The sequence below is a fragment of the Sphaerodactylus townsendi genome, linkage group LG06, assembly GCF_021028975.2.
Source record: "Sphaerodactylus townsendi isolate TG3544 linkage group LG06, MPM_Stown_v2.3, whole genome shotgun sequence".
Classification (NCBI taxonomy): Eukaryota; Metazoa; Chordata; class Lepidosauria; order Squamata; family Sphaerodactylidae; genus Sphaerodactylus; species Sphaerodactylus townsendi.
Window position 1 is genome coordinate 107,304,993 of NC_059430.1, and position 18,657 is coordinate 107,323,649.

The following is an 18,657-nucleotide window of genomic DNA, read 5'->3' on the forward strand; positions in this document are numbered from 1 at the left end:
CTTTGATTGCAACATTGATTTGTGTTGTATTTCTCGGCTGTATGGTCATAGTTTCTAGTAGCATTTTCCGACGTTATTTCAGATTGTGGTTGGTATTCTTTTCAGATCTGATGTTGGGAAAGCAAGTGGAGTATATATACCTGTTGGAGTATACTCCACTTGCTTTCCCAACATCAGATCCTCTGAAGATGCCAGCCACAGATGCAGGCGAAACGTCAGGAGAGAATGCTGTTGGAACATGGCCATACAGCCCGGAAACCACACAGCACCCCAGTGATTCCAGCCGTGAAAGCCTTCGACAAAACATTAATTTCTTACTTGCCTCTGACAGTTCTCTCTAGTCTGCACTTGAAAGGTCAAGTCGGGTTTGCTGAATTTTGCCAACAGTTGGTTCCATTGCCTGCTTTGAAAAATAATCTACGCATTTGCTATCTCTAGCAACACAACAATCTTGAAAATAATCAGAATAAAAAAACTGAAAAATATTCTTGCAAAAACTGAGAAATATTTTTGCATTTGTGCAAAAAGCATGTGTGAATGTTACATTACCAGTGGGATATGAGGTGCAAACCAAAGGAATTATGTCTATTCTAATCCCCTTATATGTTTGAAAGGGAAGCATGTAAAAGGAATGGAGATAAGGCAAAGAAAGCAGAACCTCTTAAGGATACTTTCCCCTTAGCGTAGGTTGATGTCAAACCTGTTACCTTAAGTAGGTGAAATTATTTATCTCTTTCCCATGAAAAGCTTCAGCTACCCATTTCCATGCATTAGGTGTCCATGAAAGGGATAGGAATTTTTTCTCCAGGCCAACTGGCAACTTTCAGGAAGCGTTTCCACATCAGTCTGACTCTCCAGAAATATCCACATGTCTCAGAGAATTCACAGTCATATTTTTAGAGTGTACATGCTGATTTATGCAATGCACTAACTTGATTTACCAAGCCGCACCATTGGTACCGCAGTGTGGTTAGTAGTCTGTGTTCACCAATGTTTTCACTGCAGTTTTTTTTAAAAAAACCCTGTAACATTCTTTTTATTTTGTAAACTACTTTATGCAGTTAAATTAAAGAGCAAAGCATCTTCCTTTCTAGGCCACACATCAATAGAATGCCACCCAAACTAAGGTCATGGAAAGCACTGGAAACTGTGATGGAACAGGAGGGTATCTTGCCCCTGAAAGGAATATCAGTCACTCCAGAGGCATTCCTCCCATTGGGCAAAGTGGGCAGATGCCCAGGGCACCACCTTGTGGTGGGCGCCAAAAATGCAGGTTCGTTTGTGGGGTTTTTTCTATTTTCAGTGTTTTTTTCCATTTTTGGCCTGCAGGGGGCTCAGTTTTTAGGCTAGCAATACCAAAATTTCAGAGATGTTTCGGGAGACTCTCCTGATGATACCACCCAGTTTTGGTGAAATTTGGTTCAGGGGGTCCAAAGTTATGGACCCCCAAAGGGGGTGCCCCCATCTCCCATTGTTTCCAATGGGAGCTAATAATAGATGGGCTACCCTTTTGAGGATCCATAACTTTGGACCCCCCTGAACCAAACTTCACCAAATCTGGGTGGTATCATCGTGGAGTCTCATGAAGATACTCTGAAATTTTGGTGCTGCTATCTTAATAATTGCACCCCTGACAGCAGGCGCCCCCTAAATTTCCCCAGATTCTCCTTTTAAATCCACCCCCTTCCTGCCAATGCTTGTTTTCTTTCTTTCTTTTATTCTCCCAGTGCCTAATAAAGGTTGTTGTTGTTGTTATTGTTATTATTAAATCCACCCCCTTTGGCATGGATTTAAAGGGAGAATCTGAGGTCCCCAGTTTAAACATTGAAAGTGATGCTGTTTCAGGGTGGAGGAGAATCCTCCCCAAAACAGCATTACTTGCAATGTTGTTTAAACTGGGGACCCCAGATTCTCCCTTTAAGGTGGATTTAAAAGGAAAATCTGGGCTCCCTAGTTTAAACACCATTGAAAATGATGCTGTTTGGGGGTGGATTCCAGCATCACTAGGGAGCCCAGGACATTTTTTCCACCAGGACATTGGTGCCTGCAGGGGGTGCATTTTTAGACATATCAGCACCAGAATTTCATTGTATCATCAGGAGACTGTCCTTATGCTACCTACCAAGTATGGTGAGGTTTGGTTCAAGGAGTCCAAAGTTATGGACTCCCAAAGGGGGTGCCCCATCCGCCATTGTTTCCAATGGGAGCTAATAGGAGATGGGGTCTACAGTTTTGAGGGTCCATAACTTTGCCCCCCCTGAACCAAACTGCACCAAACCTGGGGGGTATCATCCGGGCAGTCTCCTGATGAGACCCTGAAAGTTGTGAGACTGTGACTTTAGAAATGTCCCCCCCCCCAGCCTGCCCCCCCCATTGACAGCAATGCAGAAAACTCAATGCAGAACAAAGATTCTTGGGCAAATTTCTGGGATGTTCCTGGAGGGGATGCATTTTTGGATGTATCAGCACCAAAATTTCAGGGTATCATGTGGAAACTCTCCTGATGGGACCCCCCCCAAGTTTGGTGCAGTTTGGTTTAGGGGGGGGGAACTTCGCGTGAAAGTTTCTCCAGCAACAGAACTCACAATTCCTCATCAAGTCTCACAGCATGGCCAATTGGCCATGCTGACAGAGGCTGATGGGAATTGTAGTTCCTGAACATCTGGAGAGCCGCAGGTTCCCTACCCCTGGTTTAGGGGGTCCAAAGTTATGGACCCTCAAAGGGGGTGCCCCATCCCCATCCCCCATTCTTTGCTAAGGTGAAGGGGGCTACCCAAGAATGGGACTGGGAATGAAATAATATTAATAAAATATAAATTTATATATGAAAGAAAATTACTGCAAGTGCCTATGGTATCTAACACCTTTAAAATTAAAATCATAGAGTGGAAAGAGACCACAAGGGCCATAAAGTCCAACCCCCTGCCAAGCAGGAATACACAGTCAAAGCACTCCTGACAAATGGTCATCCATCCTCTGTTTAAAAACCTCCAAATAATAAGATTCCACCACACTCCAAGGCAGTGAATTCCATTGTCCAACAGTCCTTTACTGTCAGGAAGTTTTCCTAATGTTGAGGTGGAATCTCTTTGCCTGCACTTTGAATCCATTACTCCTTGTCCTAGTCTCTGGAGTAGCAGAAAACAACCTTGCTCCCTCTTCAATGTGACATTCCTTCAAATATTTAAACAAGGCTATCATGTCATCCCTTAACCTTCTCTTTTCCAGACTAAACATAACTAGCTCCCTAAATCTCCCTCTCTCTAGTTTGGACATGGATTCCAGACCTTTTACCTTTTTGGTCACCCTCCTCTTGACCTGTTCCAGCTTGAATTTCAGTGCCCAAAACTGGACACAATATTCCAGGTGAGGTCTGACCAATGCAGAATAGAGAGGTACTGTTATGTCCCTCTATCTAGACACTATACTCCTATTGATGCAGCCCAGCATTGCATTGGCTTTCTTGGTAGTCACACAGCATCGCACTGCTGACTCATGTTCTGTTTGTGGTCTACTAAGACTTCCAGATACCTTTCAAATGTACTGTTGTCAATTCATGTGTCACCCATCCCATATCTGTGCATTTCATTTTTTTTGCCTAAGTGTAGTACATTTAGATCTGTTGAAATTCTTTTTGTTAAACATATACTTATTGAAATATACTTATTGTATAAGTTGAAATATACTTATTGTCTGAATGCAGTGAATTGTTGGTGTTGTAAAACAAAACGTGCAGATACGTTACATACACTTGGAATTTTATTGTAATTGTTCTTTCTGTAGGAACAGCATTTTTGTTAGCCAACCTGAGCTATGCTTTTCAGTGGGTGTGCGGGATATAAATATAAATTGAAATAAATAAAGTAAAATGGATGCTGATTAAAATATCTTATGGGAATGAACTGCCAATAATATTTAAGTATTTTATTACATTTTAAAATTTTTTATGTCATATCTTATTATAAAGAATTGGTGTCAGTGGCTGGAATGGGTGTGGTAGCAGTGTAGAAGTGAAAAACACCTCTGTTCTAGACTGGTTAAAATGAATTGTACATAAGAACATAAGAACAAGCCAGCTGGATCAGACCAAAGTCCATCTAGTCCAGCTCTCTGCTACTCGCAGTGGCCCACCAGGTGCCTTTGGGAGCTCACATGTAGGATGTGAACACAATGGCCTTCTGCGGCTGTTGCTCCCGATCACCTGGTCTGTTAAGGCATTTGCAATCTCAGATCAAGGAGGATCAAGATTGGTAGCCATAAATTGACTCTCTCCATAAATCTGTCCAAGCCCCTTTTAAAGCTATCCAGGTTAGTGGCCATCACCACCTCCTGTGGCAGCATATTCCAAACACCAATCACACGTTGCGTGAAGAAGTGTTTCCTTTTATTAGTTCTAATTCTTCCCCCCAGCATTTTCAATGTATGCCCCCTGGTTCTAGTATTGTGAGAGAGAAAAATTTCTCTCTGTCAACATTTTCTACCCCATGCATAATTTTGTAGACTTCAATCATATCCCCCCTCAGCCGCCTCCTCTCCAAACTAAAGAGTCCCAAACGCTGCAGCCTCTCCTCATAGGGAAGGTGCTCCAGTCCCTCAATCATCCTTGTTGCCCTTCTCTGCACTTTTTCTATCTCCTCAATATCCTTTTTGAGATGCGGCGACCAGAACTGGACACAGTACTCCAAGTGCGGTCGCACCACTGCTTTATATAAGGGCATGACAATCTTTGCAGTTTTATTATCAATTCCTTTTCTAATGATCCCCAGCATAGAATTTGCCTTTTTTACAGCTGCCGTGCATTGAGTTGACATTCCCATGGAACTAATCTAGCATTGTTAACCAAAGTCCTTCGTACAGAAGAGAAGGGAAGAAAAATCGTCAAATAGATTTGTCAAAAATCCAGTACTTTTACTGCACACTAGAATACAAAGTTTCTATCATCTGTAAAACAGCATTTTCTTGATACAAATAAAAGAGAAAAAAGAGATTAATCAAGGCTTAAAAATGTCTCCTAGAGGGAGAGAAGGAAATGGGTAGGTGTCTGAATAATCCTATTTAGTGGTCAGGTCAGAAGACATTAGTCACTTCTGAAATGTTGCACAAACAATTGAAAAAAACCCCATATTCCTAATTATTAACAGTTTTTACAGATAACATTTTTTTGGAGGGCGGTGCATTTACACTGTCAAGGTACAAATTATCACGCTTCAGAACCAAAAGGAGATAAAAACACACATTCTTAAAATTGTGTATTATTTTCAACCTTGGATTTTGTCCCCTTTTTGGGGGGCGGGGGATATTGTTGTCAAGTGGCAACCTTCTCTTTGCTACAGGAATCAACATAACATTACCAAATGAACTAGGTTTATTGACAAATGAGCTTTGTCAGTTTGTTGTAACAAAGAGTAAGAATTCATCAAGCAAGGCAAATCCAGCAAGAAGGATTACCACACAGAACACCCAAATACAACAAAAAGCTTCCTAATTATAACTGTGACAGCTAAATAAAAGCGACAAAGCCAGATCCAGCAAAATTAATGCATCTAGTAATTAAATTATAAACAAATAAAAAGCAAACGATCCATCAAAGGTACAGGTTTTATTATACAGTGAAAGACCAGCATACACGATTAAAATACCGCTTAAATTTTTTGACCACAATGATAAAATAGTTGTCAACGGGTAAAACAATAAAATGTAATTTACAAATATTAAAACCAAGTAAATTCTTAAAATATAATAATAATTTATTAAAATAGTCATTGACCAGCGTAAAATAAACAAGCATTTAATTTGTTTTTAAAAATCAATAAAATTTCCTTGCGTAAAAATACTTAATCCACCAATAACACATGGATTTTATATGCAGTCACACAAAACTGCGCAGTGTTTTTAATTGTGTTTGACAGCCAATCGGGGGGGGGGGGGGGTTTGATTTGTGGAGGCACCACAGGCTCATGCCAATGAATTTGCCCTCCATGGGGTGCTTACCCCACCAGAGGGGAAACACGGCAGTGGGGGGATGCAATGGGGGCTTGCTGGAGGCAGTCAGTGGTGTAGCACCCACGGGATGGGGGGCACAACATTCCAGGTGGAGCAGCAGCAGAGGCATGACCGGGCCATCGAGGAGGCACGGTGGGGTGTGACGGGGGCATTCCGGGGTGTTCTGGGGCCGGGGCAAATGACTCTACAGCAGAGGCACAAGGCACGCGTGCCCCAGGTGCAGTTTCCCCTCACCACCTCTGGAGGCAGTTATGCTGTGGCCCAGGGCCTGCACTTTCACCACCATTTCAGATGGCATAAGTCCATTAAGCCCTCTGATAGGCTTCCCATTGGCTAGGTGGGTTGGTTTTCTGCCTCCCAGACTGCTGGAAACCCCTCTGGAGGCAGTGGCTCTGCAGAGCAGCAACACTGTCCTTGGCTGCTTGTGGCAGTGGATTGAGCTGCCCACTGGCTATGCAGGTCTTTAACAAAACTGATAAGATATAGGTTTAATGGTTCCCATTGCAAAATGAATTGCCTACCTAATCGTTCGAATCTTTGCATCAGAATACATTTGGATTTCTACAAGAATATTGTTTTTTAAGTTCTCATATGACATAGTTTATGCTGCAAATCATGGGCTTTAAGATGGACTGAAAGTGTAGGATTATTTCCTTGAAAGGAAATCCCCTGACTTATCAATGGGATTTATCTCTGTGTAAACATGTGCTCTAAGGCTGCCATCCAGCACACAGCTCTGCATCATTACTGGGAAAACAACCCATGGAATCTCTACATAATCTTGCTTGTGACAGGATTGTTAGTCCATTTTAAATTTTCCTGCTGTTTGCTCAAATGTCTACTGTTAAACTAAAATCTGTTCTAACACTCTGCTTAGTGACAACTTTGAGCACTTTAATAAGAATAATTTAACCTGTTAACAGAGCCTTAGTCTCATCTATGCGCTATACGTCATGGGTCCAGGCATCAGAAATGCTTAGCACTAACTGGCTTTCTGCAGATTAAAATTCTGAATCCACCACCTTTGCAGCCCTGGTGCCCCAGTCACATCACACTTAACCTTTGCCATTGTGTCTCAAAGAAGAATTTGCTTCGCTCCATTCATGCCCTGCACTGTTTGGCAAAGCACACTTCAATGTCGTACTGCGCTTTTGTACTGAACATACTAATCTGATTGTTCTTCTACTCTACAAACTCTGGGTCAACAATCAAGCTGTTGCCAGATACTAATTAATTTGCAAACAGTCCAGATTTTCACAGGGGGAGAGCTATTGAGAGCTTTGTCAGCGGAGGCAATCACGTAGCAGTGACATGCTTTGCTTCGCCATTCATTTTTTCTGTGCCGTTCTCCTCACTGGTTTTCACTATACATGTGAACTCAAATTATGCAGCCAACAATACTTCTCTGAGTGCCCACCAGACTTTGAATATGGTGGCCCCAATGCAGCAAATTATTGACGGGGTCAATGCTAATTAAACTAATTGTCAGAGAAAAGGGAAGTACCAATATCCAAAGGACACTGGCAACATGCCGTGTTTTCTCCTGCTCAATTCATAATTCTGTCAAGTAGCACAATGGTAACCTTCCTTACAAAATAAAAGTTCTTTAAGAGAAAGGCCAGAGACTCTTGCCACTTATACAGCAGAGAAATAAATGCGCTGAAGACTTTGTCATGGCAAGGGCAGAGACAGTAGATGCCTGCATGTATAAAAAAGATGGGAATGGAAGGTTGGGAGAAGGATGGTTTATAGCTGAGAACAGCCAAATGAAGTCCTGCTTAGTGATTTTCATTAAAAAATGTTTTTGTTAAACTATGCTTTTGTACGATTTTGTTTTTTAAAAAAACAAGAACCAGTACCAAGCTCATGTTTACTCCATTGTTTCACTTTTCCTTGATTCTTATTTTTCAAAAATACTGATTTTTAACTCTGGATTGTGATTGGCTGTAGATAGATAGAGAAGGGGGGAATCAAACCCGGCTCCCCGGATTAGAATCCGCCTGTTCTTAACCGCTACACCACGCTGGCTCTCAGTGATTGGCTGTATATTCTGTTTTAAAATGTTGTGTATGTCCAGTTAAACGTGGCTGGCAGTGGGGGAGTAATCAACCATGAATGGGAAGTAGCTGCTATAAGAAAGCTCTGTTACAGGCTGTCAAAAAGGCACAGTTACCTTCCCCCAAATTCTGAAATTTATGAGGGCCCTTTCTTTCTTGTTTTTTTTACTTGCTCTGCTTTCACAAGATTACCAAGGACAACGTTGTCAGGGTACCATCTTGACTACGCTCTCACATTTAAAAAAAATTCTGACATGGAAAAGATGCTAACAACATTATAAAGAAAGCTGGATAGAACTCTATCCATCTAGAACAGGGGTAGGGAACCTTTAACACTCAAAGAGCCATTTGGACCCGTTTTCCATGGGAAAAGAAAACACTTGGAGCCGCAAATAATTTTTGACATTTAAAATAAAGATATATATTGGGTTTTTTTACCTTTTACTCTGCTCATTCTGAGAAGCGCATGGATGCGTCCGCCCTGCTGCCTGCAGGGCGGGCAAGGATGGGGCCAGCGGCTCGGCCTCGCCAGCCGCCAGGAAAGCACCCGCCCCGCTCCAACGGGGCAGGCGAGAGGGGAAGCCTGCGGCGCGGCCCAGCCAGCCGCGGGCAGTTGGTGCGCCCACCCTGCTGCCTGCAGGGCAGACAAGGATGGGACCAGCGGCTCGGCTCGTGGAGCTGCAGTGCAAGGCCAGAAGAGCCGCAGGTTCCCTACCCCTGATCTAGAACATTTTATTCTGTCCTTCCTTCAAGGGGTTCATGTGGCTGGCATATACGGCTCTTCCCCCCACCCCCATTTTACTCAAACAACAACACTGTGAGGGAGGTTGGACTAAGAATGTGTGTCTGACCAAAAGTAAGCTACCAACCTTCATGGCAGTGTGGATCTCCTAAATCCTAAACTGACATACTAGCCACTACACCACCCTGGACATTCCAAGTTAAGGTTAAAAATCCCACAACATTTTATTTCTTCAGCCTGGTTGATACATGGAAGGTTGATATATGGAAGCAAACAAGCATTTATTTGCTGAGAGAGCTTGCAAGAAAAGCTGCTTCTCTTCTTGCATCTCGACGGGTTAAATTTCACACTGAAGGTTGCTCCTAACTGCTTTATGTCCCGATTTTGTAAAATGTAGTTTCAAAGAGAACTACGGACTCTCCGACTGATCTGAAAAGGAGGACCATGGTGAGGATCTTCCCAGGCTGCACCAGTCTTTTGTCGAAGGCTGCCAAAGGCACAGGGCCAAGTGGCCAACTGGTGCTCTGCAGGCATACCCGAGAATGCTTTATGATGTGCCGGGTTTCCATGGTAGACAAATTAAGCTGGAAATCGGACCCACAGGGGTGGAACTTAAAAACAAAGAGTACAAGGGCAATTCACTGGCTCTTCGGTGGCAGGCAGGAAGGGTGTAGGTCATATATTCTAAGGAGTGCATGTGCATAGTTTATGGCAGCTTCCGGGATGGATGGCTCTGTGAGAACATCTTACCTTACCCTCCCTTCTTCACAATCCCAATTCCCTTAACCTGAGTTCAGGGCAAATTTAGGAAAAGCAGTTCTCACATTCAGTCTGGTAAGTGCCCTCCCCCAATACCATTTCAGCAGTGAGCCACAGGGACTGTGAATAATGACTGTGCTCTTCCTGTCTTTATCCTCCTAACTTAGCTGTCAGCGTGTGGTTCTGCTGCACAAAAGCAGCTTTTACATGCATGACTGAGCTCGACTTTGCTCCAGCCGAGTGATGCGCGGGATTCATCACTTTGACAGTAAGGTTACTCTAGACAATTCAATTTTCACAGGCTCATGGGGAGGGCTGGAAGCAGCCTGCCCTTTAGAATTTTAGCATCCTCTGAAGTCCATCTAACGTCAGAATACAAATATGACCTCAAAAGCAATCATTCTTGAAACATACTCGTAAAAGGAATGCACCAACTTTCCCGACCTCCACAAAGTAAGGCCTGCCAACTCTGAGCTGGGGAAATTCCTGGAGCTTTTGGGTGGAGTTTGGGGAAGGAATTCAGCCGGGACATGATGCTACAGGGTCTACCCTCTGAAGTTCCCTTTTTCTTCAGGAGATCTGATCTCTGTAATCTGAAGATCAGCTGTCATTCCATGAGATATTCAGGCTCCCCTTGGACGCGAGTACCCTTATTACCAAAGCCAAGCCTTTTCTCATGGGGCTAACACTGAGCAAGCTATAAATACAGCAGAGATTCATGGTTACTTGCATGAAACATGATGCCTCCATGGACCACAATCCACAATCTCTTATTTCTGGCATCTAATTAAAAGCATGGCCTGTGACACAGAGTGAAGGTTCCAGTATTGCAGTATTGCAGTCTGCTCATGACCGGAGTTCGATCCCAACAGAAGTCAGTTTAAGTAGCCAGCTCAAGATTGATTCAGTCTTTCATCCTTCTGAGGTTGGTAAAATGAGGACCCAGCATACTGAGATTAAACTTGACTGGGGAAAACAATGGCAAACCACCCCCCGTATACATAGTCTGTCTAATAAACATCGTGATGTGACATTACTTCATGGGTCAGTAATGATCCAGTGATTGCACAAGGGACTACCCCTTTACCTTATTTTTTAAAAAACTCCCTTTAAGTCCCAAAATGTAGAAGGATTTCTTTGTAGTTGTGGGCAATGATCAGTCTTACAATACTGAGCTTTAGCACTTCCAACGTTTGCTACTAGAGCTGTACCATGTGAATACCTACACAAGGAAAGCCTAAGTGTGTGAGCCAACATGGTGTAGTGGTTAAGAGTGGTGGACTCTAATCTGAAGAACCAGGTTTGATTTCCCATTCCTCTGCATGAGTGGTGGACTTTAATCTGGTGAACCAGAACTGTTTCCCCACTCCTTCATATGAAACCTTGGGGTAGTCACAGTTCTCTCAGAATTCTCTCAGCCCCACCTACCTCACAAGGTGGCTATTGTGGGAAGAGGAAGGGAAAGGAGTTTGTAAGCCACTTTGAGATTCCTTACAACTGAGAAAAGTAGTATAAATCCAAACTCTTCTTTTTCTCTTCTTAGCATCTTCCTTTTGCTTGGTGGCAATATTTTGTGTTTAAAACAACTTCATAGGCAAGTTTCAGCATTAGCATCAGCTCCTACCATTACACCACTATACAACACCACCAAGCATTATGGAAACCTTTCCTGAATGCTTAACTTCATCAGCTAGTCACAAAACACGTGGCTAGGTAAAAGGTGTGCATGACTTACCGTTAAGCCACCGGGAGTCATGCTGCTCTGTTCTGATTGGATGGTGGTGCCCCAGGGTACGAAAAATGGCAAAATCTCTGCCCATGAAGTCTGCCGCAGTTCCTGAATAGAGTTCCCCATCTGTAATATACAATGGGATTGCATCAAATAGTTCGTCAGTGAATGCATAAGAGAATACAACACAACCTTCCTGATGAACCTGTAAACTGAATTTACAGTCCCACTATGCCATGCAGTTAAGCACACGCTCCTGTGCATCATTACATGATGGAATTTCTTTTTAGAATCTGGTGTGTATTTTCAGTCTCCAAAGCAATGGTTTTTTTTTTTAACCAGGTGACTTTCCTTGTAAGGAAAGAGTACTGGAGACAAGACACATTGTTGATACCTGCTTGTTCTGAATGTGTAAATTGAAGACAATTGAACATCTGGATGGTCAGTGCTAATCTGAAAAGCAGCCTCATTCCCCCTTCCCCAGTAAACAGAAGGGCGGGTTAGCTTTTCCTCCATATATATGGATATTGGTCCATTATAAATGAAATGCTTACCTTGAAGCCCTTCATTGCACATTGGTCTTGTAGTGGGGTTGCCTTGCCTTTTTCTGTTTACACACGAGGAGGCAGTCCATAGCCTGCAGCGCAGTTTGTCTGCTGAACTCTGCCAGGCCTCTGCTTCTCCTGGTTCTCTACCCATCAACTCTACCCATCAACTTAGCCTTAAAGGGACAGATCTCATCACACCTGGTATTCTCAAGACTAGAGCTGATATCTCTCCCTCTCCCATCCCATCCCTTCCCCTCCACACACTCACTCATTCACTGTCTCTCTCCCCACTGTTGCTGCCACAAGAAAAGAAAAGAGGGTTGTTTTAAAATAGAGTCTTATTTGAAATAAAGTTTTTAAAAGCTCTCCTGATCTTCGGTAGTGTGGAAGTAGAGTAGGATGATGGGGCAGTGTTCCTTGAAAAAGCCAACTCTTTGTTATTATTATATTGATATGTCAATATGAGCATTTAGAGAAGAAGGGAGGAGCTGGCAAGATGTAAGATGTGGACAGCAGTGCAAGAGAGTGGGAAGGTTGGCCAGGGGTGGAGGGAAGATTTCCGGGGCAAAGCTGTGCTCACTGGTAAATCTGTTCTGGGGGTGAAACAAATTAGAAGACATACTAGAAGTGATGTCATTTACCATGAAGAGAATGGAAAGTCAAAGTGGGGCTCCAGAAAACAGGTCCACACAAGAAATCTTGCCACAATGGACATTGGCCCCCACCATACACCGGACACCTTGTGCATAATTGGCCAATGATCACTAAAATTACTTTGGTCCCTTTCAGACACACTCTTTAAACTTACATTCGCTTCTGAGGAGAAATGGATAATTAAAGGCTTCACATGCCTTTGTAAACAAACCTGGATCAAACCAGGTTTTGGAAAATCCAGATTAAGCCTTTAGTAACTGGGATGGGAGGGGGGGGGCAATGTTTATCCTCATGATATATGAAACTTAAAAAAAATCATCTTCAGAAGCCAAAGAGAGTTAAAAAGCCCATATGAAATGGAACAGCCCATAGCATTACCCATTTCAAGGATTTCCATCAGCTTAGGCAATCGGAAATGAAAGCGATGATCTAAAGTACTTCCTGACAATCAGAATACTACAGTGAGAGAGGGTGTAAGTCACAGGCTAAGCAGCTGGTTTTTGTGAAAAAGATCCCAGGTTCAGCGCCAAGTACTTTAGGAAGCAGGAACAGAGACAACTCTGCCTGAGACCAGTCAGAATACACAGAGTTGCACTCATGGGATCAATAGTTTGATGTAAGTTGCATGCTCAATGAATAGCTCATGTCATTGAATGAACAGCTCTGCCATGGAATCACAGCAAAACCAGTCTGAACCACTTCAGGGATCTCTGCTGCTATTACTTTGCCAGTGATTATAAATGACCTTTTGTACCACTCAGTACCACTAAGACAGCTCAAGGCAACAATCAAGTACCACTTCCACGTTCAAAGAATGCTGTGATAAAGAATCTGCAGCACATTAATAAAATCCACAAGATGAAAGTTTTAGCTGCAAAGACAGCATCTATGGTTTGAGTTTACTGACATAAATCCCAAGCTATTCACATAAACATGTAGCCACTCCGGACTGAAGGAGTAAGAAATGCATCTTCTGGAATCAATCCTTTTCCATATTTATGCTCACAGACGATCTTGCATTTGAAGGACATCATTCTCCACATTTTTAACCATCTTTTTTTTGTGAGATTCAGCCCAGTGCTGAGGCTCCACAATGCTCAATGGCTCTGTTTTCGTATATGAAGCTCCTACCTGTGCAAATACTTCTCCATGAATTTCAATGTCAGGGACAAAACTGTTCACATGCTTGGTGGCTGGTTAGTGCAGGAGCAGATTCTGGTGGAGAACTTCCAGAGTGAGTGCCAGAAGAGGCAGGCAGCTGCATGGCCCATGAACCAAAGACCAGCAAAGAGGAAGATGTAAGGAACAGGGCAGGATGGAACCTTGACTAGGAAACATGCAGGCAAACTACACTTCCAAGCACAATCAAGCAGCTGAGCAGCTTCTCTGGTCCAAGTGGATGATCAGAAGGAGGCTGGAGGATTTATGTGATGGAAACTGAGAAGGTGGTTGGTTCCCTACAGTCACCCAACTTCAGGGATCAAGGTTTTGAGTCTGAATACCTCCAGATGCCTTCTTTCCCCTGCTGTTTTGGTGTGCAGCAACTCTGTTCAGCTGCCACTTGGAGTCTCATTGCAAACAACCTGGAATGCACCTAACACTGAGGTGAATGGGCACATCAGATGTTCTGGCTCTGCATCAGGCATCCTTCAGAGCCTGGAATAAGATGCTTTGGCATTCACATTAGCAAGCACAGAATGCATTGTCACATTTCAGGCATCAGATCTTCAGTACAGGCCCCACAGAGATTACAATATGCCTTGGCTGGAGATGCCCTTATTAGTTCCAAGGCAGGCTCGCATGTTCCAAGCCCACTCTGGCAGGGAGAACAATGTCTGACCCTTCCATTTGGGCAAAAGTGGCTACTCTGTCTTGAAAGCATCCCTTTCTCCACTGGCCCTGCACGTATCCCCTGGGAAGGGAGAAAACTAGACTGTAGAAACATGGGAAATGAAAAGCCATAAGATCCCTTATGTCCAATGGGAGGTATAAACCAAATCAAGAAGAAGAGAACAGGAGATTCATTCCTGAATTATCATTTGTCTATCTCATCTGCCACACGCTCTTTGGAAAGGAGAGAGAATCACTTAATTATAGCCCTTCTTATGTACAGGGGTTGAGAAAATCCCTTTGATGTCTCTGTTAGCCTTTACTTAACCTCCCCATTTACTTGTCAGCCCCTCTCAAGAGACTCCGGAGGAATCATCATAAGTCACGGGAAAGACAAGAAGCCTGATAATATTTCGTAGCTGTCAGAAGAGGGGGGAATGGTCACCCAGGAAAAGGCATGCCAGGAGGCAAACTGAGCAAAAACCAAGAAGAAAATAGAACATGAAAGGAAATAGTGTTCTGAAAGGAGTGGAGTGATGTGTCTGTAGAGGTCATAACTGCAGGAACCAAAAGATGCCCCTACCCCATGAGACCCTAGCAAGTAAGCGCTGGGGGAGCCTGTAGTCCGGAAGACACAAGGCCACCCTACAATATTGCTTGACAAGTTCAGTGTTTCACTTGCCCTTGAGGGAACGAAAAAAACTAATATGGGTGAAAGTAATGGGACAACCCCCCCCAATGCCCTAGTAACCCTGGCAACTGAATCAATCCTGTGCTCATGTTCAAAGTTCTATTTGGGGCTTATTTTCAGGGTCACCTTGGAGAATTCCTTTAAGCAATTTCGCTTCCACAGTACAATTCAAGTGTTGCATAACTCTGGGCTGAGAGAATGTGGTTGATACTCAACATCACTTGGTCTGTATTGTTCAGTATGTATGAATGTATATCTCAGGTGATGTTTGAAAAAAGCTTGATTAACTTTAAGATCCTCCTCTTGGACTCTTATCTGATGAACAGGGTTTGTTTCACTGCTCCTACACATGAAGCTCAAGTAACCATTCTTTCAGAACTCTTTCAGCCTCACCCAGAGGTGTACCTTCAGGTTGAGGGTTGGGGTGGGAGGGGGCAATTTTCCCAGGTGCCATTTGCCTGGGTCATATGGGAGCGCATCTGGCCACCCACCCCTCCCTCCCTTCCCATCTTCAGGAAGGCAGTCAGAGATTCCTGCCATTTCCTGCTGTGGCCACCGCATCCACTACTGCTGCCACTCACCCTCCCCACCCATCGTCGTCTTCTTGCCTTCATCACCTCGTTCCACTTTTCCCTCCAGTCTCCTCTCCCCCTACTCCCAGGCTCATCTGTGCCCTCAAGTGTGCCCTCGCCTTGCCCCTTGGGGAGGTGTCTGATGACAAAGCACTGAAAAGTGTAGAAGAAATTAGCCTTTTTATTCTCTCTGCCTCCTGCATCTCAAGCAGCAGAGCTTCCCCGCCTAGTCCTGATTCAAGCTTGCAGACATTATGCACACCATTGCTTCTTGCCTTGCAGGCCATGGGCAGTAGTGGGAGGTGGAAGCAGCATTTCCGTGGTGGCTTGATGGAAACCAGGATTGACTGGGCACTGCTCCATGGTCAGAGTTCTCCTGGTTGGCTAATCCAGTGCTGTCCAAACAGCCTCTCCTTATCCTGCCATGTCCCCTGGGAGGGAGGTGCCGCAGGCCCTCTCTCCGCAGCCAGAGCTGGCCCAGGCTGGTCATGCCAGCAGGCAGCAGCTCCAGAGAGCTGTGGGCCTGGCGCGTGTGGACTCTCCCCAAAAGAGCGGATATAAAAGTTGGTTGGCTTGGCTAGAGCTGTGAAATAAGGGGAGGCAAGAGATTAAAGGGGGAATGTCATGGAGGGTCGCTCGTCTGAAAAAGTGGGAATTGCTGGAAAGGAAAAAAGGAGAAGCGGCTCTTCCCTCTGACAGGGAGCATGGTCTCCGTTGAGGGAACCTAACAAAAAAGTGGGGCAGTGGGTGCCTCAAGGGATAAGCTGAAAAGGAGAGGAGCCTGCAGGCTGAGTAGAGGAGGGTGTTGGGCTCAGGGCAGGAGGGGCACAATTCCAGTGCTTGCTCCAGGTGCCATTTTTTTGTAGGCCTCACCTACCTCACTGGCCTCACCTACCTCACAAGATATCTGTTGTGGGGAGAGGATGGGTAGGAGTTTGTAGGCAGCTTTGAGACTCCTTACAAGGATATAAATCCAAACTCTTCTATTCATGTGGAATTCTGACATGGCACTGTAGGTGCAGCAACAAAATGGCTGCCGCAGGAGACAAAAAAAGCCACAAAATGATAGCCACAGCTTAACTTCATAACCACGTGTGGATCGTTATGCTGCCAAAGCAACATTAAAAAAAAATCTGCATAGTCAATTAAATCTCCAATAATCATTCAGAAACCTTGCTGAGCAAAAGCCCTACCTGGCCCCAACTACTTCGTAAAAACACTCGGTAGGCACCAGAAAAGATGTTAGCGGGTGCCTATGTTCTGTTGCAAAAACAGCTATGTTGGTGTCACATGATTGTTTACTTGAACGTCTTGATCTTCCAAATGGATTTCAGTATTGTCTCTGTCTGAGGTAATTTTTCAGGTTGGATTGGAAAGTGGAAGCAGATATACTGATTGGCACATGGTAGTTTTTTTCAAAGAGCCCGTCAATAATGAAAGGCAGCTGAACGATCCTTTGAACTGCTCATATTACATCCACCACTGTAGCATCACAGTACTGGAATAAGCAGACCCAAATGTGAGAGGAATTTGAACTATTCAGTATCTAGCAAGCTGTTCAAGTCTAGAGGTTTGGGGCATTATTTATGTCCGTTAGACATGACTGACCCCCTCCTCTGAGCTCACTATTTATCTAGTAATGGTTTCTAGAAATTAAATAAAATGAACATCTCAGCCTTGTATGGCCTAGAAAAATGCTAACGCATCATCATGTATATTAATTATAAATTCCGTCCAAACCCAGACTACATTACACTTTTGGGTCACCCATGACTACTACTGATGCACAACAGTATCCTTGCCTGACATGGGATGCTATGTGGCCGCAGGTCCAACAATAACTCTTCTTTTCCATCCTTAATCTGTGACATGTATGAATGTTCAAAGCATGCCAAAAAATCACCTTCTGTTGACTTTTTTTCACTCTCTATTTCTAGTGGCCAACTTAGTCCTGCCAGCCTTATCCATTTTCTCCATCTAGGAACAAACAGTGAGCTTACTGATTCTTTTTCTGCTGTCCCCCATTTGCCTTCTATTCTGAATTGGCTCAGAGACAATGTAATATGAAAAAGTGATGGAATTGTATTGTGTGTGTTAGCTTCCTGGAGTGGTCCCACTATGATGGCCCTTAAGCACCAATGGAGTCAGATAGGTACCTGTATCCCAGAGGGCATGAGAAGGTCAAGGAGGCCAGAGAAGAGAGGTCAAGGAACCAGAGTGAATGACAAGATGGGTGATAAGACAGATGATGATGAAGAAGAGTTGGATTTATATTTCCCCTTTCTCTCCTGCAAGGAGACTCAAAGGGGCTTACAAACTCCTTTCCCTTCCCCGCTCACAACAAACACCCTGTGAGGTAGGTGGAGCTGAGAGAGCTCTGAAGAACTGTGACTAGCCCAAGGTCACCTAGCTGGCATGTGTTGGAGTGCACAAGCTAATCTAGATCACCAGATAAGTTTCCATAGCTCAAGTGGCAGAGTGGAGAATCAAATCCGGTTCTCCAGATTAGAGTGCACCTGCTCTTAACCACTACACCATGCTGGTGGACAAGAAATACCTACAGCTAGACAAGGGTGACCAATTCATGGGGTGTTTGTACAGGGAGAGGGAGTGACACTAGGATTCCAATGGGGCCATCATGAAAGAGGCTGGGGCACCCAACAAGAGGCAGGATCCAATCTCTGAGATGGGGACTTGAGGTGGTGTTGAAGAGCTGGGCAGTGTTAAACTGAATCAGAGGATAATGAACAGAAAAGCCCTTCCAGGACTAAGGGTAGCAAGTGCTGGGACAAAGACACCCAGGGAAGTAAGGCTAAGTCCTCAGCCTGGAGGATAACTCCTTGGCTTGGTAGATATAAAGCTCGGGGATGGTTTGTGGAGTGGAATGGTCATCAATAAAGCATGTTATTGCAAAGGTTTAAGTATGTCTTATCTTTGAAGGGACAAGATGGAATTGTGACTTCAGCTCAGCCTCCTTTGGATTGTATCCATAAAGGTGCCATGCCCTACCATCCCCACCCAAGCTCCAGTTAGAAAAAAATACCTCCCTCATACCTGCCCATCATACCGTTG

General features: G+C 44.1%; 1 protein-coding gene across 1 annotated transcript in view; it reads right to left on the reverse strand.

The window, feature by feature from the left end:
* Positions 1-18,657, reverse strand: part of SEMA3A (semaphorin 3A) — a 170,427-nt gene that overhangs the window by 56,853 nt on the left and 94,917 nt on the right. Inside the window, exon 6 of the mRNA XM_048499799.1 lies at positions 11,297-11,416. Coding sequence (XP_048355756.1) covers positions 11,297-11,416 — 120 coding nt within the window. The remainder of the gene's footprint in view (positions 1-11,296; positions 11,417-18,657) is intronic.